We start from the raw sequence: 22370 nt of genomic DNA on the forward strand, positions 1-22370 counted from the left end.
TGAAGGATGCTGAAACTGGAGATGGAAAGGACCAGAAGATAATCACCACCTACTTGACAAGGGCCAAGACTAGCCTTGTATGTGGGGCTCTTCTGCAGGGGGTCCTTGAAGTAGGTCACTGAGCCCAGCCATTTAATTTGGAAAACTGGGTTTCAAGCCTTGAAGTTCATGGCAAATCAGCTGACAAAATTAGGTCCCTTGTAGGCCCATAAAGCTGATTTTAGGGATTTGTAGCTGACTCATAGGTTTTTTTCCCACGTAAAAAGTAACTAGTTCACTCAAAACAAATGAGTCACAGTGGAAGAGTGGGATTATTTCTTTGAATTGTTTCATCATATCCCTTGAGCCTAGGATGGTCAGGGAACTATTTAGATCAGTAGATACTAGGGCAGTAAATATTCTCCTTCTATGAAAAACATCTCTACCAAAGTTGAGGAGAGGTTCCATGTGCAAATAGGGAATTAGTAGTTAGGATTCAATTCAACTTTATTAAGTACCTTCTATGTGCCAGGTACTGTGCTAGGCACCAGGGATACAAGACAAAGAATGAAACAATAATGCCTCTCAGGGAGCTTACATTCTACTGGGTTGGGGGGACTCCAGGGTTCAGATGTATATGTGTTGAGGGGATGAAAGATTGGCATTAAAAGAGTGGAGCATAAACAAAAGGGATCAACTATTTTATGGGGACTCAAGACTCTGACTACATGAGGTGGATTGACGTTTAATTCTATGGAGGCAGTAAGAAGTCAAAATAGATGAAGAGACAAGTTACATACCAGGGAATAATGACAGTCAATCAGTACACTGGAAAAAATGCAATTTCTCTTGCAATAAAAAAAAAATGCACATATTGGGAGTTTTAAGATATTGCATCTACCTATTACAGTAGATGTTAACAGTGTATCCTTTGTACTCGAAGAAGATCAAATGACATCATGATGTTGAGGTCAAGGTACTGTGTGTTTGACTGTGGCTGATCAGACCAATGTGATCTCAGAAGGCTCTATCACAGATCGGGCACCAATAGTCCATTTCAACATTTGGGATGGAGATTTCTCTAGATCTGCCCATCTCATATTTCTTTTATAGTAAAACGAAATTAAAATGGTGAAATGTAAAATTGGTGGGACCATGTGGAAGAGATACTTTTTTGGTAGCATTAAAAATTGAGTCTTTCTGACTTGTATGGATTGTTGGCAGGTGAAGTGAGCAGAACCAGGAGAACATTGTACACAGTAACAGCCACATTGTGTGATGACTAACTTCGATAGACTTAGCTCTTTTCAGCAATGCTAGGATCTAAGATATCTCCAAGTCTCATGCTGTAAAATGCTATCCACATCTAGAGAAAGAACTATGGAGTTGGAATGCAGAATGAAGTATACTATTTGCTCTTTTTTTCCTCTTCTGTTTTGTTTTGTTTCTTCTTCCTTCTAGTTCTAATTCTTTTTTACAACATGACTAAGGTGAATACACATTTAATAGGAATGTATACGTAGAGCCTATGTCAGATTGCATGCCATCTTGGGGAGGGAGGCAGGGAGACAGGGGGAGAAAATTTAAAACTCAAAAGCTTATGGAAGTGAATGTTGAAAACTAAAAATAAATTAATAAAAGAAAAAAAGGGGAAAAATGAGTCTTTCTGGAGGATAACCTAGCAATGGGTAACAAGAGTTGTAAAACTATTTATGTTCTTTAAGTTGATAATGATTTTTGAGGATAAATTCCAAGGAAATAACTTAACAATCACGTGCAACATATGCATGTACCAACACTTTTAAAGAATGGAAGATAATTTGGAGTGACTATTTAGAATAGTTGAACGCTTATTAGTTTTACTCTTATAAAATTGCTTATGTTCATATATCATCATCATCATCATCATCATCATTATCATCATCATCATCACTGAAATTGAATTACTCATAATATTAGGTCATTCTGTCTAAATTTCCTTACTTCTTAGTGTCTTAGTCATGGCACAAAGTGCTTTCTGAGTATCTTCTACCCAACTCCTCTCTTAATTTCAGTGAGTGAGCTCTTCCTTGTGGGCTCTACTGGCTTTGTACTATACCTTTTGGTATCTATTACTCTGAACATGTGTGAAACTAACTGCATCTCCATAGTCCTTCTTTTATAGTCTGTAATGTGAGCTGTGTGTGGAACTCTTCTCTGCCTTTGCCTGTGCTATGCCTGATGCATGAAGTGCCCTCCCTTTTCCTCTTTGCCTATTGATCTCTTTCTTCTTCTCCTCCAAACCAATAAAAATAGCACTAAATGCGTACTATGTGAGTCATTGTCCTAGTTCTCTCAGTGGACGCAAAGATGAGTAAGACAGGGGCAGTGGATAGAGCACCAGCCCTGGAGTCAGGAGGACCTGAGTTCAAATTCGGCCTCAGACACATAGCACTCACTAGCTGGGTGACTCTGGGCAAATCACTTGACCTCAATTGCCTAGCCAAAAAAAAATGAGTAAGAAGTTTCTACCCCCAAAGAAGCTACTTCACTCTAAGGTATTAGTGATTACCTCTTGGAATCTTTATCAGGAAATCTTCCTCATAAGCAACAATCTTCCCCTCAAAGCTCACATAGCACTTTGTTTTGGGTCTCAGTGCATTTATCATATATTGTGCATTACAGTTATCTGCATTGATGCCTTATTTCCCTGCAGCTCCTTGAGGGCAGGGATATGTTTTACCTAAATTTTGTATCTTCTCCCAATGTTTAGCATAGTAGTTAATAAATATTTGTTCTATTATCTCTCTGTCCATCCCTCTTTCATTCCAGTCATCTGTCATTTGCTATGCTCCCCCTAGTCTTCCCAATGCTCCCTGTCAAATCACTGTTCTTCATATTTCATGGCCCTGAGCTCATGCTTTTTGTATGGAGGTGTCTGGTAGCTTGGATTAGTATGTTATTTAAGCCTAGTCTAGGGTGCTTTTGGAGGAGTGGTCCAGGTCAGGTTATGAGATATGACTACAGATATATCAAATCTTGTAGCAGCAGCAGCAACAGTGAATTGCTAAAACAGAGATTACTTTGTTCAACAATCCGCTGATTATCAATAACGAGTCAGGCGTAAAACAAAGAGAAGCATGCTCGTGAAAGGTGTTTGTTACTGTCCTGGCAAATGTACAGCATGGAATACAAAAAGAAGAATCTCTCCTATGTAGCCACTCCTTCCAGTATCACAGACCTCAACTCAGCTATGCTTTCTTACCTCACACAACTTTTGTCTTTCATGTCTTTCCATAAGTCCTCTGTAGGGATTCTTGATGGGCTGAAGGAAGGCTTTCCTCTATAGAGGTCCAGTGTAGCCAGCCCTAGTCATCTGTCCATTTGTCATCCTTCCCTGTTCTAGATCTCTTTAACACCTCTCCTTGTGCAAATCATTGTGGGTAATACATTACAACCAGTTTATGGCCACTAGCCACCCATTCCCTTTATCATTCTTACAATTCTGATTCTTCAGAGACTGTTATATTCCATGATTTGCAGCCATCTAGTGTCATGGAAAGAATATGGATATTGACAAAGATGGGTTTTTGTTTCAGGAATTAGCTCAATGTTGTCAAAAGGACTGCACAATTTCCCATTTGTAATCTAACCTGTCATCTTCCTACCCTACAAAGGCTCATTGTCCACCTGCAGGGTTTTTCCAAGATACACATACTGAAGGACTAGTTCTATTGGTTGTCCATCCAACTGTATGTCAAAGTCCAGACAATGAGCATCCACTTTATTTTTCCCATGTGAATGGCTAGGATGAACCCTTTCAGATATTTCCTCTAGAAATTATTGAGAAGACTGAAACATTTTAGGATTTGATACAATCAATATTACAAATAGGAAAATTAAATTTGTATTTCATGCTGGACTTTTGCCAGGAGAGTGGCAAACACTTTACATGAGCATGTGTCTCCTTGTTTTATGCCTGATTTGTAATTAATAATAGTGGATTGTTGAACAAAGTGGTCTCTGTTACATATTTCAAGGAATCCTCTATGATACTAACACATTAGTGGAAGATAGCCTTTTGGAGGAGAACCTTTAAGGTGAAATTTTGGTCAGCCAAATCAAATGCATTTTTGCAGTCAATGAACTTAATAAGCACAATAAGTGGGATCTTGTATCCTCTATATCTTTCATCATTTGTAAAGAGGTAGTCTCCTAGAGATTATCATTTAAGAAAACCTGACTATTCATTGTTATGATTTCATTAAAGATACTATTATTGTTTCTACAAAAGGAAATCATTCACCAAAGGAATTTATAAAGATTTTTTAGAAGGTCTGTGAGTAGGCAGTTTTTAATGTTCTTTCAATCATCCCTCTTGGTAGCAATCCCTATACTCCAAATTGGTGTTGCCCTTTGCTGTCACATCTCTCCACTTGGAGGAGAAAAATTATTTGTTGCCTGAGGTGATTTGGGGACTTTTATATTCTTATTGTGGTGCTTGCTTTATATCAATTAAACTTCCTCAGGAAATGGTGGTGGTCTACATTGATCGTGGATCTGGAGCTAGAAGGGATCTCAGAAGCCATCAAGTCTAACCTGCTCTTCATGAGGAAACTGAGACCAGAATGTTGAAGTGAATTGTTCAAGGTCACACAGGTGCTAGGTGTCAGAGGTGAGATTTGACCCAGGACCTCTGACTCTTGAGTTGGTGCTTTCTTCAAAGCCAAACATCAAACCAAAAGTGTTCTTTCTTCTGAATCAACTAACATGCTGGCTCCGTATCTGTTTTTTTTTTTAATCTATTTCCTAATTTTTGGCAGCAATAGCTTATTTGAATAGGCCAGATCAAAGCTGTTTCAACATCTTCTCAACTACATACTTTCCTTTACTTTGATTTTGCTTTTCATTTTTGCTCTAACAAATTGATGGCTTGATTGTACACAGGTAGCTGATTTGGAAATAACTTCTAGAATGGTAACCAGTCATTTCCTGTATGTTAAGATATAGTTAATTTCTTTTTTTTCCTTTTTTTTTGGGGGGCATTCTTTTCTTGAAGCAAGTATCCATTAAATACGAGCATTTGGCTTCCTTTGTTTCTTGACCCTGATCCATTATTTCCCAGAATACTTTTTGATGTCATCGCCTATATTCACTTTTGCATCCAAATTACCAAGTAATAAGACAAATGCAAACACACAAATGGATTTGCAGTCTCCTAGACTTGGAAGTTCCCTCCAATGATGCAATTTGCAAACCATTCAAGCTTGTCCATCTTGGGTGATTATTGTCTACTTCCTTCTAGCAGTTTGCTGTGGGGAGGTCAAGGAAGAGAAAAAGGAGGGTCCACTTAATATGCTGGAGGCCTTCCTCACTTCACCCTGGCACTGTGAAAGAACCAGTGGAGCCACTGGCCATCAGCCTGCTATCCTTCACCTTTACCACATGACCATTGCATTCTCTCTTCCTATCATATAGCTCCTCAATGATGTGAGGGAATACTCATGGGAGCATAGCTTACTATGTACAGAGACACGCAGGTACCCTTTGTTATAACTGGGCCCTCTTGCCTTAGGGCAGGGACTTTTAACTTCCTCATGTCAGGTCGTGGACTCCTTTGGCAAACTGATAAAGCCTATGGTTCCTTTCTAAGAAGAATGTTTTTAAATGCATAAAATAAAATAAATGGGCTTACAGGAAACAAACAGCAGCTTTTACCTCTTTGTAGAAGATGTCCAGTGCTTGTTGGAGGGACTCTACGTAATTTTTCACTGAGTGGGCCTCCTACAGGAAAAGAGATGGAGAGGTCACCTGTTAAATGTTCATTCTCTGTGAGAAAGAAAAGAGAAAGGCCCAAGTTCTCTAAGATGTTTGGACTCAATGCTCTTTGATGCAGGGCAATTCAAAGGAATGCATGACTTCGGTTTTAGAAAGAAGATAGCAAGTTCTCATTAGGTTTGAATTCAGAAGTCCTGGGCACAGTGTATATGTTCAATAAATATTATATTCAATAAATAAAAATTTCAAATAAATATTTTTTGGTTGATTCAGTAACTGTCCCACTGCCCTTGGGGGCAAGAGGTGTCAGATGTACAGATGATCAGGTAAGCACAGAAGAAGGCTGTAGATCTGTGGGAGCTAGCAGTGAATTTGATGGAAAAAAGAGAAAACAGCTTCCAAAAGGGTAGGAGAAGGCTGTCTGCTTTATCCTCCACAAGCACAAAGTGTAAACAAGACCTAGGCACCCTTTTCACCACCTTTGTGCACGGTTGTGGTTTCTCCTTCATTCTTGAAGAGGATCATGATTTCAGGGAAGTGATGCCATGATATGCAAGTGAGTTGGATTTAAATGAGGGAGGACTGTGCAAAGTCACCAGCCTCACTTTCTCCTCTGGAGCTTCTGGGTCCAATGGCCCAGCCAATAGATCAGGACAACTGGAGATGGCCCAGCTTCCCCACCTTTACTTACTCTAGGATTAATCAGAGAGAGAGGGAGCATTTATGCATATAGTGAGGTGGGGCGGGAGATAAAAAAGAGAGTGAACAGATATCAACCTGCTGTCCAGTGGGCAGGACCTGGCAAGAAAGTATGCCAAGTAGTAGCTGTTACCTCAGAAAAGGGCGTTAGGTATGCTGCTTTTTTGTAGGTGCTAGGGCTAGCTTGTTTCCTGAAACTAGGCCTGATGCCTTTATATCCCTAACCCCATCCTGGTATATCTACACAGAGGGTTCCATCTTCTTTTTTCTCCACTCTTCCAACACTTCCTAGGGCCTGCTAGAACCAGGAACCAAGGGATTGAGGAGACAAGTGTGGGATCAGAGGGCTCCCCAGTAGCAAGGGTCTGCAAAGGGAAGACAAAAACCAAATCTGAGATCTGAGTTGAATGGGCCAGGGAATGAAATACTGCTTACTTAAGGAATTGAGCCCATTCCCTCCAATTGGTTTGGACTAAGTTCACACCTACCGGTGGCAGCATTGGAGTGTTTCTGATAAATGCTAAGGAACTAGGATTAGAGTTTAATACACTCTGCTGGTATTCCTTGGTCACTAGTCACACTTTGCTAACACAAGCAATAGAGTCAAATGGATATCTTCAGAGACTTAGAACATAGGGTCATATATTTGGTGCCATAAGGTATTTAGAGGGCACTTCATCCAGTCTCTTTATTTTACAGGTACTTAGGTGATTATATACTTGTCATTTGAACCCAGGTCCTCTGACACCAAATCCAGGGCTCCTTCCATTACTCCCCAGAGTTACTGACACATTATGGTCAAGGAGTTAGGTGTCTGTACAAAATAATCTACCCTTTTCTTCATTCACTGTTCATTCAACAAGGATTTAATAAGTACTTACTATATATTCCACCTCCCTGTGAGGCCTTCTCTTGATCTCTCCAGCTGCTGGGGCCTTCCCTGTTCCCTCTGAAACTACTTTATACATATTTTGTGTCTCCTTATTTATTGCATGTTGCTTTAAAAGGCAAGTTTCTTGAGGAAAGGTACCATTTAATCCCTAGAACCTAAAACAATGCCTGTCTCATAGTAGGTGATTCGTATGTAAGGGAGGTTGGTGTAATTTTTACCTTCCCTTAACCTCTCCCCTCCATTGGTGTAGTAACAGAATAGAGTCACACACCGTAAGGTTTTAAGGTATTAACAAATTGTAACACCCTCAGATCCCTTTATGAGGTATGAACACGGCTCTGATTGAGTTAAGAAGGGAACAAGTTGATTGAGCAAACAAATTAGTCATGCCTTTGGGGATTTCAAATAGCTAAGACCTGGATGAATTTCAGCAATTTGAGAGTGGGAGAGATTGCAAGCTGGGAATTGCTTGTGGAAGGGGGAGGGATGTGAAAGGGAATTTCTCCAGGCCATGTAACTTTGAAGGGGAGTTCCTGGGCCAGGAAGCAACATTGCAGATATTGTGTCCAGTGGGGAACAGACATAAACATTGGAGACAGAAGGGATACAGAGACAGTCACCCATGAGAAGAACTATTGTCAAGGAGCATAATTTCTGGCAGTGTGCACTTGAACCCTAAGAATAGTTGTCTCTCTAGGGTTCTAAATTGTGAGTTGAGGGATGACTATAGAGGGGGTGCTGCACATAAATGCTTTTTGGTTGATAAGAACATTCCCTGCCCTCCAGGAGCTAATATTCTCCTGGTAAGAACATGTACATTTGCAGATGCTACAGGGAGAGTCTGGAATTATTAGAATTGCAGCATCTCATAGCTGGAAAGGACCTCAGAGGTTATCTAATCTATTTTATATCTTCCCACCAATCACCAAGGACTTGTAGTGTCTAACTAAACTCCAGTCATCTTGGGTAAATGGTAATGACAGAATTTGTAGAACACCTTATACCTACTAGGTGATCAATTAGTGTTTATTGAATTGAATTTATAAATATGAAAGGGCTTTGAAACACTAAAAGCTTTGGAAAACTAAAACATCAAGGGTAATTAGTATTATTATCAAGCTCCCACACAGGCTTTTTACAAACAATGACTACTAATGTGACTGCTCTTTGTGACCAGCCACATACTAGTTACTTCTTTCAGACTATGTCTTGAGAATGACTATACGCCTGCCCTCTCTCCCTTCGGAGTTGTCTCTTTCCATTAAGATAAATACAGGCAGGCAGCCCCCAACTTGCCAGTGGGACATGCAAGTCAAATCTTATAATTCAATTCAACAAACATTCAGTAAGCACCCACCACGTGTAAGGTAGGGGACTAGGCACTGGATATACAAAGACAACCCTTTTCCCCACTTCCAAAACCAAAACAGTTCCTGCCCTCAAGAAGTTTACATTCTATGACTAATATTGTTAAACTGAACCCTTCGCAGCATTACAAGGATCTAAGACATCTCCAGAGGCCTCGGGATGGAAAATGCTGTCCACATCCAAAGAAAGAACTATGGAAGTCGAATCGCTATCACTTATTTTTACCTTCTGTTAAGTTTTGTTTCTTCTTTCTGATGGTTCCTCCTATTGGTTTTAATTTTTACTTACAACTTCACTAATGTGAAAATATGTTTCATGGGTATGTAAATGTAAAGCCTATATCAGATTGTGTGCCATCTTGGGGAGGGTGGGGGGGAGGAAGGGGGAGAAATATTTTAAACTCAAAAGCATATGGAAGTGATTGTTGATAAATCAAAATAAATTAATAAAATTTTTTTAAAAGTTTACATTCTACTGTCATTTATAAGTCAATTGTTAGGAACTTCAAACACCTTTTTCCATAGGAACAATGTCATCCAGGGAAGGTGGGCTTCCTGGCCTCTATTGAAAAAGCCTATGTAACTCAGACTGGGCCTGAAACATAGTACAGTTTTAAAATCCCAGACCTGTAATTTCATTGGCATAGAGATTCCCATGAAGAAGCTTTCTTTCTACCAATGTGAGTCAGCATCTGTTCTCCATTATGGTCACAGGATTGCCCGGAGTCAGTAACCAGGCATGTGTCAGGGCAAAGATCTGTATTCCCACTTTTCTGATGCTGAAGTCAGTTGTCTCTCTCCACTACATCAGGCTGACTCTGATGGCCTGGTTCTCTTGGTAGGAGCACCAGGAGAGAGGGACTCTTTCTGAACATTGGAATGGCAGAGGCATAAAGTAGATATCCTTTCCTATTGGCCCAATTGTTATTTGCTAGACACAACATGCCATCATTCCTTTCTGTGCATTTTTATAGGCTGTTCCCCATGCCTGGAATACTCTCTCTCCTTAATGCTCCTTCTTGGAATCCCTTATTCCCTCTACGACTCAGTTCCAATGCCACTTCTTATACAAGGCCCTTCCTGATTCTACCAATTCTTAGTGCTCTCTCTCCCCAAATGACTTTGTATTTATTTTGTATGTTGTTGTTGAGTTGTTTCAATTGTGTCTGACCCAATTTGGGGGTTTCTTGGCAAATATATTGGAGTGGTTTGCATTTTCCTTCTCCAGCTCATTTTTACAGATGAGGAAACAGAGGCAAACAGGGTTAAATGACTTGCCCAGGGTCACATAGCTACTAAGTATCTAAGGTCAAATTTGAACTTGCGTCTTCCTGACTCTAGGCCCAGTGCTCTATTCACTGGACCACTTAGCTGCCCCAATCTATATATTAATATATTTCACATGTATTATATATTACACATATCATATATCTCCATATTATATAGTTTATATATTTCACATATATTATTGTCACATTTATTATATTTCACATATATATATTGTTTTTATATATATCTACATGTATTATCTATTTTAACATATATTTGCATATGTTATATATTTTGCATATATTATATATAATTTTGCACATGTTGTATATTTACTATCTGTGTGTAAGGTCCTGCCCTTTTGTATGTGAACAGTTTGGTGGCTGAAAATGGCGATGAAAGAACATTTTATACAAGGAAAATTGATAAAATCCATTGTGAAGAAACAGCCTCTCAGGTAAACATCGAGGAGACACCGACTGCTCTATGAAGCAGCTGGAGAACTTCCCCTTAGAATTCAGCACTTCTTAAACTGTGGGTTGTGACCCCATAGGGGATCAAAAAAAAAATAAGGCAACAGTAGAAGGTTTCTGAATGCACAATAGCCAAAAATTAATTCAAAATCAAACGTGCAGTGAACACAAGGCGTTTCTGGCTGTGCTTGCATGTGTTGCATCACACAACTTCCCTGCAGCCTTGGTTCTGAACACACAGCATGTGCACTTTGCACTGTGCATGCCCTCAGGCCACACAATGCCAATGAATGCTCCAAAATGCAGTGGAAAAAGTGTAAGAAGCCCTGCCTTAGAGGAATGTATGTAGAGAACCTCTTTGAAGGTAGGGTAATGACTAGAGTTAAGTGGTTTCAGGTCATTGTGACCCATTAGTTCATCTACATTGTACTGTTTTTCAGACTTTTAAAAGTTACAACAGACAAAATTATAAATCAAATAACTGTCCAAGAATGTTGGGAAGATTTTATAAGGACTGGTGGATTCATACTTAACAGAAACGCTTATGAATTTTACCTGATAAGGTATGAGTCACTGATGACCAGGAGGCTCTGATTTGAGGCATTAGAAGCTGTAAAGATGCCAGAGAAGAAGCTACAGGAAGAGATAAACAGAAGAAGAAGCAAGAGAGTAAACTGAACAGGTGAGGAGTCACGATGAGGTGGCAGCATAGAAGGCTGGAAACAGCTGGCTCTTCAGCTGCTTTGCCGCAGACTTACTGATTAGAAGAGAGGGATAGCTTTGTTGATTGGCTAGAGATAGGTTGGAGGGAATGCTGGAGGAAGCTTGCTGGAAAATAGTTAAATCCTGCTTGTGCAAAGAGCTACCGGGAGCTTATTATTCTCTTGAGTGTCACCTATAAAGTACAAGTGGGGAAACCTTTCAGGAGTGCCTGTGTTGCCCTCTGCTCACTTCTGTGGCTTGAAAAGAGGAGATAAAGGGGGAAAGATAGGCTTTGTGTCTATTTTATTGTGAGCTGTGCTTTGCTGTGAGAAGAGGCTTGGAAGCTATTGGATAAAGTGGCATCACTTGCTACCTGAGGAGCCTAGAAGTTCCCTGGCTGAAAGGAGCTGTTTGTCAGTACAATAACATACCACTTTCTCCATGCCCTGTTAAGGGTGTCTATGAGTGAAAAGAGCATGTCACTGCTTCATCAGCTCAAGAGCAAAAGAAGAATGGCTTTGCTCTACAGGTAAGTAGTAAGGACCAGAAGGAAAGCATCCAGCATAGAATCTTCTTTGTGTGGTGTACATTATTCCTGAAGGGACCAAGGAAATCAAGGCCTGCAGTCTAGAGTTGTGAGTTGCCTCAGGCATGGGTTTCCTCACTCATGTGCTTCCTTATTATGAGTCTATAAATGTATACCTATTCTTCCCTGTAGACATTACCCATATTAAAGGAAAAGTGTGACCCAGATTTATGGGTAGACTGTGATGTTTTGATTATTCTTGTTTTAGCTTTCTATTAAGCAACTATGATGTTCAATTATGATTGCTTTTGTCTTCTGATGAGTAAATGTCATGATTATTCCTTCTTCCACCTTGTCATTTAGTAGATATTTTATATCTGAGAATTAATGCTATCATGGTGACTGATTTGGGGTAAATGAGGAGTACGCTGGTGGGGGCTCAGGAGCTATGGTAGTGAATAGTAGGACTACATCTGCCCCACAACAGGGTTAACTCTGGAACCCTGTAGCAGCATAGTGATTGACCCTCTCTTAGAACCCTACACTTGCCAGTTTGAATGTAGGTTGGGTGAACTAACCAGCCCAGAGATTGAAGGTAGAGAGATCCACATGAGTGTTCTTCTCCTACCCCAGGTAGGAAGCAAGATCCTCTCAAAGGTACAAGGACTGCTTCTTTTTTGTCTTTCTACATCCAGGGTTTAGAACAGCATCTGCCATTAGTAGGCACTTAATATATGCTTGTTGAGGGGCAGCTAGGTTGTGCAGTAGATAGAGCACCAGCCCTGGAGTCAGACACTGGACACTTACTAGGTGTGTGACCCTGGGCAAGTCACTTTACCTCATTGCCAAATGTGTGTGTGTGTGTGTGTGTGTGTGTGTGTGTGTGCACGCTTGTTGAGTAGAATTGAATATCGTAAGGCATCAGTATGGACTCTTTCCATTCAGTATAAGAAAATATATCTCTTTATACCTCTACATCTTCAAGTGATAAAGATACCTTTCTAGAGAAACATTGCTCAGCAATTCTAAATTGGAGAACAGAGGTCTGTGGATATTTAGGGAATACAGGAGGCTAAGAACTAGATTACTTGTTTCTAAATGGAGTATTTGTAAATCTGGGAGTGATTAGTACGGTTACAGTTTTGTAAGGGAGAGGAATCAGGGAGAATTAGGTACCAAGGGTTCCTTGGCCTGGGATTTGAGCTAGTGCTTACCGGGTTTTCACAGTAGTGACAGAGGTCATTGCTTCCAACAAAGATGGTGATTAGCTTCCAGTCTTGTTCCAGGTTGATTTCCTGAGGGGATGGAAGACCCAGAGGTTTAGAACTCAGGGGTGTGAGGGGGGCCTACAATGGTGACATCTGGGAGGCAACTTTTCTTCCATTTTTCACTTTAAAGTAAGATCCAGGGAAGAGCTGGCTCTTCTTTGGACAGATCCTGAAGTGAACAATGAGGGGAAACCCAGAATTTATCACCCCACCCTGACTCACTGAGACTAAGCACCACACAGTGAGTGTCATGGCGCAAGTGCATAGATAAGGGGAATGGGAAACAGATTTCATGCAGAAATTCCCTTCAGAAAGCTTCTGGGTGAACAGCCTGGCAGCTGCTGGGCTCAGAGACTTTTCCTTGAACTTACAAGGGTTAGGTGGACAGAGATGACCCAAGGTCTCACAATTGCTGTGATATTGGGGCCAAAGGGGAAGATGAAAAAGATGAACATAGAAGCAAACCCTCCAAGATGTCTCTTGAAGAAGAGAGAGTAAGCAGAGAGAGGAAAGGAACTGGTGCTTTTACAAGAAATATTGGAGGGAGAGGGGAAACCTCCTGGGTCCTGGTGCTTGAGAAAGACCTCAATGAGGTCCTATAGCAGGGCTGGGAAGCTTGTTTCCCTTTTAGCTGCCTCCATAACAGAAGCTTTGCTGCTATTGTCAGGAGCTAAATTCCAAAGGATAAGTCATGGAGAAAAAAATGTGCCTGCAAGGTTTCAGGGGACAGGGCTGAGGAGCTGAAGGAGGGGGAAAGAGGAAGCATGGAATGAGAATTCTATTTTTAGAATGCAGCTTTTACATAACAGGTCTGAATGAAGTAAAATCATGATTAAGGTGGGAAACAGCTAAAGTCCAGGGCCAAGGAGACAGTCCCTCGCCAATCTCTTTTTTTTTACAGTCTGTACTCTCTCTTCCCCCAAAGATGCATAACCTCTAAAAGTTAGACTCATAGAGAAGGGAAGCAAAGTCCAACATGCTCTGGGGAAGGTGTTGCTTTTCTTGCTCCCTGACTCTCTTTTCTTCTCACTGTTCTCTGAGAGACGCAGAAGGTGAAGTTGGGGGAGAATCCCATGCCTTTCCCTAATTCAAGTCGCCTCCATACCTTCCCAATGCTGACCCCAAAGACAAGCACTCACCAAACTGTTCTTCATTCTATCCACCAGTTCACGGGCCTGGCTTGGCATGTCCCTATTCAAGGAGAGAAACAAGAAGAGCTTAGATGAGGTTCAGAAACAAGGGCTGCCTAGGATAGAACTGGAGGTGTAATGGTTATGTACAAAGGGCAGTGGATTCAAAGGCTAGGAACAAGGGGTTGTAGACTCCCACTCTGCTGTAAACTAGCTGTGTGATGTAGGGTGAGACACCACCCCTCTGGTCTTCAGCTGCCTCACTGGTGAAGTGAGATTGATGTCTTACCTGCCTAAAGGCAGAGGTTTGGGTCCCTTCTAGCTCCAAGATCTCTGATCCTCTGGCTTGTGCTATAGGAATACTTACATTCTCACTAGCTGGTTCCAGTTATCAAAGGGAAGGATGAAAGTGGAGAATGGGTATGCTTTAGGATAGAGCTACAGACTGGGCCTGTGAGTTCCTTTTATATTTATTAGAGGTGAAAGAGCAAAAGATTGGAAAGCAGAAAATCTGGATTCAAATCCCAATTCTGATACTTACTATTTATGTGATGTTGAGAAAATCATTTCACCTTTTGGTTTTCAAGTCCCAGCTAAAATCTTACCTTCTACAGGAAACCTTTCCTAATCCCCCTTAATTCTAGTGCCTTCCTTCTGTTGAATATGTCTAATTTATCCTGTATATAGCTTGTACATCATTGTTTGCAAATTGTCTCCTCCATTGGATTATGAACTTCTTAAGAGCAAGAATAATCTTCTGCCTTTCTTTGTATCCCCACTGCTTGGCACATAGTGGATGCTGGCACGTAATAGGTGCTTAATAAGTGTTTATTGACTGATTGACTGGCTTACCTGGGCTTAAATTTCCAGGTTGATTTGTAAAATGGAGGATGGGGTGGGTGGAGTTGGATTTTCTCCAGGGTATCTAACAATCCTAAATCCTTTGACCTTGTGAGGACTAAGATAGGAAAAGGTAGGAACATGAATGAGAAGGAACAGAAACAGAGAATTTGAACAATCAACACAGTGAAGAATCAGCTTCCTGGATGATCAAGGCTTAGCTTTATAATTATATTAATAATGAGCAACAACAACACGCAGAAATATAGTGCCTCTGAGACGCAGCTTATTTTGTGAGAAGGAAGCTCTCACTGTTTGACATTGAAGAATTGCCATCTTTTCCTCTGGCTCTGGAACTCAGAGGGTGGTACAGTCTGAAAAGAACACTGATGAGAAAGGGGAAGTGAATCAAACCAATTAGATTTCCCCAGGTGATACAAACTCAGTCTTCCAAAAGGCAAAGAATCAGCATGTCTGGAGAAAAAAAATCATTGGACTGTGTCAAGCTTTCCAGTTTTAATTAATCAGTACAGTTGTTCACAGCAGAAAGGAAGATTAAAAACAAGCAAACAATTGCCCATGATCTTTGGGAGGCTCAAACAGTTAACTCTTTATTGGTAAATATGGTTGGTATGTGGCTAAAAGCATTGAGGGACAGAGAGACATGGCAGAAAAAGGGGGAAACCTTGTTGAAGATACCATGGTAGCATGCAAAGGGAAAGGACAAAGGAATCAAATTGAATGCTCCATAATGACAATGACCAAGCTTGGCACCATAGAAAGTTTGAAGAAATGTATCTACCTCACTTCTTGGCCAATTTGGGGGACTATGGGTATGGAATATTGTACATTTATCCACAGTTAATGTATTGGTTTGCCTTGCTAAATTTCTTTTCTTTTTAAATTTTCTGTCTTTTATTATCTTCATTACAAAGAATGATTTGATGGGGAAGGGGGAAGGGAGGGATCCATTTTGGAAATAAAAGTGAGATAAGAACAAAAGGAGTCAATAACAATGGTAATTTTTTAAAAATCTGGTTGTATTGATTAATATTGCTGCTCCCTAGTTCATTTAGAGATAGCAAACTATAGATGCCAACTTCACTCATTTTCTAATCCTATAACTTTGGGCATAAGGTCAGAGGGTACAACAAGGAATAAAGAGGAAGTTCAATTCTACCCTTCCACCAAACTGGCTTACTCGCTGTTCCATGGTGCTGCTGCTCTCCCCTTCAGACTGGATCTCCTGAGACGATGTCCAGTGGGGTTAAGACACCTAACTCCAAACTCCCACCCTGGGACCATGCTTCTTCCCTCCTCTCCCAGACACCAAGATTAACACTGGAAAAGTTACTGAAATCAACACTACCTTGCTTCTGGAAAGGCCAGGTCAATCCATAGACTTATTGCTCAATTCATCATCCCTGAAACTTCCCAGCCCAAAATACATTTTCCTGGTCACCAGTCCCCAACCTCTCCCTATTAGAATGTAAGATCTTTGAGGGCAGGGCCGTCTTGCTTTCATATTTGTATTTCCAGGGTGCAGCATAGTTTTTGTAACATAGTAAATGCTTAACAAATGCTTTTTCAATCATTTTTTTCCATTCTCTAATTCCTCATAGGTTGCATTGTACCTTCTACCTCCCTGGCTTTCCAGAGTCTGTACCCCACTGCTGTGTTCTACCTACTTACTTTTTAGTATTTGTAGTTTCCTTTAAGGCTCAACTCAAATACCACCTCCTACGTGAGTTCTATTCTGATCCTGCAGTTGCTAGTGCCCTCCTCCCAAATTACTCCTTGCCCTCTACCTTAGCTACCCCTCTTTTCACTGAATCAAAAACCGTGCCCTGAGGAACTTAATGCTTTCAGCTCTGGAGCTCTTGTCCTAGGGTCCATGATACCCTAACTGACAAGTGTTGCTCACAGCCCACCATATGGAAGCCTGCTCTAGCCGTCTTTACCACTACATACCAACCAGCCAATCAACCATCCAACCACTATCCCTTCTCCCACCCTTCAGATAAGTGGGCATGGTCTGATCAATGCTATCATTGATAAAATCGTTATTACCATTACTATAGGAATGAGTATCAATCTATATCTCTGTGGCCCCACTTACCATTCATGTGACTTTCCAAACTGAACCACTCCTCCCCTTTGCTACTTCCCTATATTTGTTGTCATCTATTTAGAATACAAGCTCCTTGAAGGCAGGGTCCATCTAGGTTTTTTAAAATTTATATCCCCCAGGGCAGATAGGTGGTGCAGTGGATAGAGCACCTGCCCGGGGGCCAGGAGGACTCGAGTTCAAATGTGGTCTCAGACCAGACACTTGACACTTATTAGCTACGTGACCCTGAGCAAATCACTTAACCCCATTGCCTAGCCAAAAAAAATTATATCCCCAGTGTTTAATACAATGTTTTGCACCATAGTGAGGATTACATAAATGCCTTTTCATTCATTCATTCGTTTGGATTTTATATTTATGTGTATACATGTTTTTCCCCCAGTAGAATGTAAGGTCTTTTTAAGGGCATTCACTATTTTGTTTTTTTTAGGCTCATAGTTTGCGCTTAATAAATATTTGTTGGAGAAATAAATGAAGATAAATGAAAGGCAGGGTTAGGCTTGATGGAATAACTTCTAACAATTAGAGGCATTCAAAAATAGAATGAGCTGCCTCAGCAAATTGCAAGCTCTCTCTCTCTCTCTCTCTCTGTCTGTCTCTCTGTCTCTCTCTCTCCCTCCTTCTCTCTCTCCCCCGGAGGTCTTTAAGGAAGAGCTAAATAACCATTTGAAGGCCATATTGTAGAGGGATAGAATAGACAGGTGTTGAGGTCCCTTCTAACCCTCAGGTTTTGTGATTCTCCATTCAGATTTGGAACCTTGGAAAGGAACTGAGAGACCATCTAGTCTAAATATCTTCCTAATGCACAAATCTATATATATTTTCCAACAAGTGCATGTTCGATTTCTCTTGAAGACTTTAGAAGTCTTTTATAACCTCCCTGAGCCTCAGTTTCCTCAACTGTACAACAGTAGTAGTACAATAGTAATCTGTACAATTCAATTACAAAAGTAATAACCTTACTTGTAGGGTTATTTTGAAGATCTAATGAGATAAAAAAAGCACTTTGTAAACATAAATTGTGTTACAAATATAAAGGATTGTTATTGTAAAGGCTTCAATTACCCCACATTTGACCTCATTCTCCACTATACAAATTAGGGACAGCGGGTCTGATTTATGAATGCCAACTACTTGGCCATTGGGCTATGGATTTGCTCTCATTAATTAACTATCCGGGCCTGGAAACCAAGAAACCCAGACTTTGATTTGGGTTCTTTCACTAATTTGCTATGTCCTAGGTCACTTTATCTCCTGGGCCTCACTTTCCTCATCTGGAAAAGGAGATGATTAGCAGAGATGATCTCTAAGGTCCCTTCCAGCTCTATCAACCTGGGCTTCAATTTTTCTCCTCTAGCTGCCTCAATGTGCTCTCCATTTAACTCTCTATTCCCCTTTCCCCCTTTTTTCTTTCCCATCCTTCTCCTCACTGGATCAGAAATTGTTATATTTAGAGCTATAAAGGATCATAGAGACCATCTAATCCAATTGCCTCGTCTTAGAGAAGAGGAGAAACTGTGATGTAGACAGGATGAATGAAGTGCCAGAATTAGAATTTGAACCCAGGTCCTCTCACTCTGAATCCTGAGTTCACTCCACTGCTTCCATTAAATTTACTCACTGTGCCACGGCTCCTCCTGCTGCTACATTTAGTCCAGCTGTCTCTTTCTGGGTGCCGGTGGAAAATCCATGGAGATGGGGGTTAAATTTCTTCAAAATATCTTTTCAAAAGGGAAGAGACAGATAGTATGAGTGAGAGGCAGCAGGAGACTCAGTGAACTTGAATTAGAGGGTCTTGAGAAATGACAGTTCTTTTGGAGCTCAAGGTTTTTAGGTCTTTCCATTTTATAGAGAAAGGCCCCCCTTCCCCCCCCTTTTTTTTTTGGTCACAACCTTCCAGAAGGCAAGGCAAACTCTCTAAATCTGGGTTTCCAGAAGGGGTGTTTCTTGCTTATGTTACTTACTTGGCAAAGTGGTGTGAGTTTCCAAGACTCCATCTCCTCCAATGCTAGGGGAAGAAAAGTAGAATCATTGAAGTAGAAATCAGTAAGCTTTCTCTAAAAAGTCAAAACCTCCAATATTTTTAGACACCTGCTTTGTATAATAATCCCTGCCCTTAGGGAGTTTATTGTCTAGTGAGGGATAACTATCCTCTCAGTGCCCCCAAGCACCCTAAGACAAAAAAATTGCAGATGATATGCTAACCTTCATTGGCTGTGGGAGTTCCTCACCAAAACTCCTTATATGGAAGAAATCACAGGTTCAGTTTTTAAAAAGGAGGTAGGGATTCCCCTTTCCTTGAAGAGGTGGGGGGCTATGGGTTTAGAATATTGCATATATCATGAAACATAGGCTTTATTCTTTATGACAAGGAATGGCTTTCTGGGTAGAGGAAATGAAGGTAATGTAAAAGCAAAAGATATCAACAAAAAAATATGATTAAAACAAAACAAAAAAAAGCAGTTCAATAGATGGGAATAGGTATAGGGTATAGGGTATAGGGAATAGCCTGGGTGGGGACATGGAGATGTAAAACTATACGGCATTTTGAGGGAATTTAAAGAGAGAAATGCCCAGTCTGATTAGAGCATAGTGTGCAGGAAGAGAAGTAACATGACACGAGGCAGGGAAGGTATACAGTGGTGTCAAGTAGAAGGCCTTAAATGCTAAACCAAGGAATTTGAACTTTATTTGCATGGCAGTAGGGAACCATTAAAAGATTTGGAGCTGAGGAATGACGTGACCAGATTTATGCATAGGAAAGATTGTTTTGAAGGGACTGGAAAGCTGGATTAGGGGAAGACAAGAGTGGAGGTGGGCTACTGTAAAGAGGCTGTGCTATAGTTGGAAAGGAAGGCCTTGAGGTCTTGAATGACGATGGTAGGAGTGGAAACAAGGAAAAGAGAACAAAACCTCTTTGAAGAGACAGGGCTTGGGTCTTATTCCTGCACAAAGTAGTCAGTGGGTTGAAGAAAGCACTGTGTAAACCTTCAAGTATTTTTTAAATGTTTTCATTCTCGAAAGAAGCGTTCGTTGAACGGAATACCTTCTATCCTGGGCTCCCCACGCAGATTCTGAAGCCCTGACTTTGCTACAGGCTCCATTTCTTTATCTAAACCTGTGGACCAGCATCCCTTGCAACATCCCCCCTCCCCCACCCCCAAGATCTAACACGAAGGAAGGCTCCTAAGGATGTCTGGAGGTACCTCAGTTCTGGATAGATGCTAGGCATAACTCATATTCATATTGGGCTTCAAGGTTTACAAAGCACTTTCCTCAAAACAACCCCATGAGGTAGGTATTATTGTCTCTATTTTATTAAATGATTAATTAACAGCTTTATATTATAGATGAGGAAACTGAGGCTGAAAGATTAAGTTGCCTGTCTAGACAGATAGCAAGTGTCAGAGCTAGGATTTGAACTCAGGTCTCCTGACTCCAAATCCAGAGGTTTCTACTAGATCATGCTGCCTCTTAAGGATCCAAAACCTGCCTTTAAGAGGGATAAGGAGGGGCAGATAGATGGTACAGTGGATAGAGCACCAGGCCTGAAGTCAGGAGGACCTGAGTTCAAATCCAGCCTCAGACCAAACACTTGACACTTACTAGCTATGTGACCCTGGGCAAGTCACTTAACCCCAATTGCCCCCTCCACCAAAAAAAGAGGGGTAAGGGATAATTTCCTTCTGCTCCAGATGAAACACAGCAAAGGTGCCCCTAAGGACCTGAATCATCAACAGAAGAGTCAAGAGGAGCCTCACCTCCAGGACAGTCCCCTCCAAGCTGTGGACAGGTTAGCGACGTTTTCTGCTGCAGCTCCTACAGCTGTCTGGGAAAGGCAAGTGGAAGAGTTTGTGAGTAGTGTGGGCTCAGGTCCTGCTGGAGGGGACTGAGAAAATCCTTGTGCTGCAGATGAACTGACTTTGGCTGAGTGGTATGGCAGAGAGTGTCCTGGGCTGGGAATCAGAAGACCTGGATTCTAGTCTTTGCTGTGCCATTCACTACCTGTGTGACCTTCAAGTCACTTAACTTCTCTGGGCCACAGTTTACTCATTTGTAAAATGAATGGGTTAGACTTTTATGTTTTCTAAGGTCCCTTTCAGCTGTATATCTATAATCCTAAATACTAGAAAAACAATTCAGTGGGCACTTGTTCAGTTGTGTCTGACTCTTTGTGACCTCATTTGGGGTTTTCTTGGCAAAGATGCTGGAGTAGTTTTCCATTTCCTTCTCCAGCTCATTTTACAAATGAGGAAACTGAGGCAAACAGGGTTAAGTGACTTGCCCAGGGTCACACAGCTAGTAAATACCTGAGACCAGATTTGGACTCATGAAGATGAGTCTTCCTGACTCCGGACCTGGCACTCTATGCACTATGGCTCCACCTAGCTGTCCTGTCAATAGGCACATCTGACTAATAATAGTCAACCCCTGCTTGATGTATAAAATATTTCCCAGTGTTATTATTCCTTTTCCTTCCTCACCAGGAGTTCTCTTCAAATAGGGATGTTGTTTGGCTGTGAGTTTCCTAATCTTTCCTTCTCACCACCTGAAATATGACTGTGTCTACACCCAATTTCTTTTCCTCTTGGACTCATCCTTTCTAAGGCTAACCCTTCTGCCCTTCCCTTTTCCTAATCTTAATTCCACCCCTTTCTACCTCCGAGTCTTGATTTTCTCAATTTATTCCATTCCTTGCTTTCATTTTCAGTCTCTTCCTCTCTACTCATTCTCTGCCATCAAACATGCACAGTTCTATACTCTTGAAAAAACACAAAAACAAACCCACCCCCTCCCAAACCCAAAACTTTAAAACAAAGCCAACAGCCTTTCACTTGACCCAGCTTCTTCCTCTGCATAACCACTGTAATTTCTCTCCTTCCTTTCGCTGCCAAATAAATTTCTATAAAGGTTCATATTTATATCATTCCTTAAATGGTCTAAACCAGCTGCTTCTACTTGCTACCTCCATACCCACTTTTTTCTTAATCCCTGTCATACACACACACACACACACACACACACACACACACACACACACACACACACACACACATTTAAATATGAAAAGAAAAAAAAGAAAAAATATGAAAAGAATACTGGTAGTAGCTATGTTTTTACTGCATAAGTAACTCCTGGTGTGGTAAAGTACTAACAAGGTTCCCAAGTAGGTCTATTTCTATTTAGTGGACCATTTCTAAGCAAATTGTCTGAGGCCCAAAGAGGTTAAGTCATTTGTCCATGGGTCATATAGCTAATATCAGAAACGGAAAGTGAACCCAGGTCTTCCTGACATTAAGCCCAAACTCTATTCATTACATCTATTATTAGTAAATT

The 22370-nt window shown here is 41.0% G+C and overlaps 1 protein-coding gene across 1 annotated transcript in view; it reads right to left on the reverse strand.

Moving 5' to 3' along the window:
• Positions 1–22370, reverse strand: part of PLB1 (phospholipase B1) — a 201375-nt gene that overhangs the window by 27291 nt on the left and 151714 nt on the right. Inside the window, exons 48-53 of the mRNA XM_020983774.2 lie at positions 20795–20862; positions 18998–19041; positions 18655–18754; positions 14072–14123; positions 12879–12959; positions 5677–5742 (exon numbers count right to left, since the gene is read on the reverse strand). Coding sequence (XP_020839433.2) covers positions 5677–5742; positions 12879–12959; positions 14072–14123; positions 18655–18754; positions 18998–19041; positions 20795–20862 — 411 coding nt within the window. The remainder of the gene's footprint in view (positions 1–5676; positions 5743–12878; positions 12960–14071; positions 14124–18654; positions 18755–18997; positions 19042–20794; positions 20863–22370) is intronic.

The sequence above is a fragment of the Phascolarctos cinereus genome, unplaced genomic scaffold, assembly GCF_003287225.1.
Source record: "Phascolarctos cinereus isolate Bilbo 61053 unplaced genomic scaffold, phaCin_HiC Scaffold_2;HRSCAF=192, whole genome shotgun sequence".
Taxonomy (NCBI): domain Eukaryota; kingdom Metazoa; phylum Chordata; class Mammalia; order Diprotodontia; family Phascolarctidae; genus Phascolarctos; species Phascolarctos cinereus.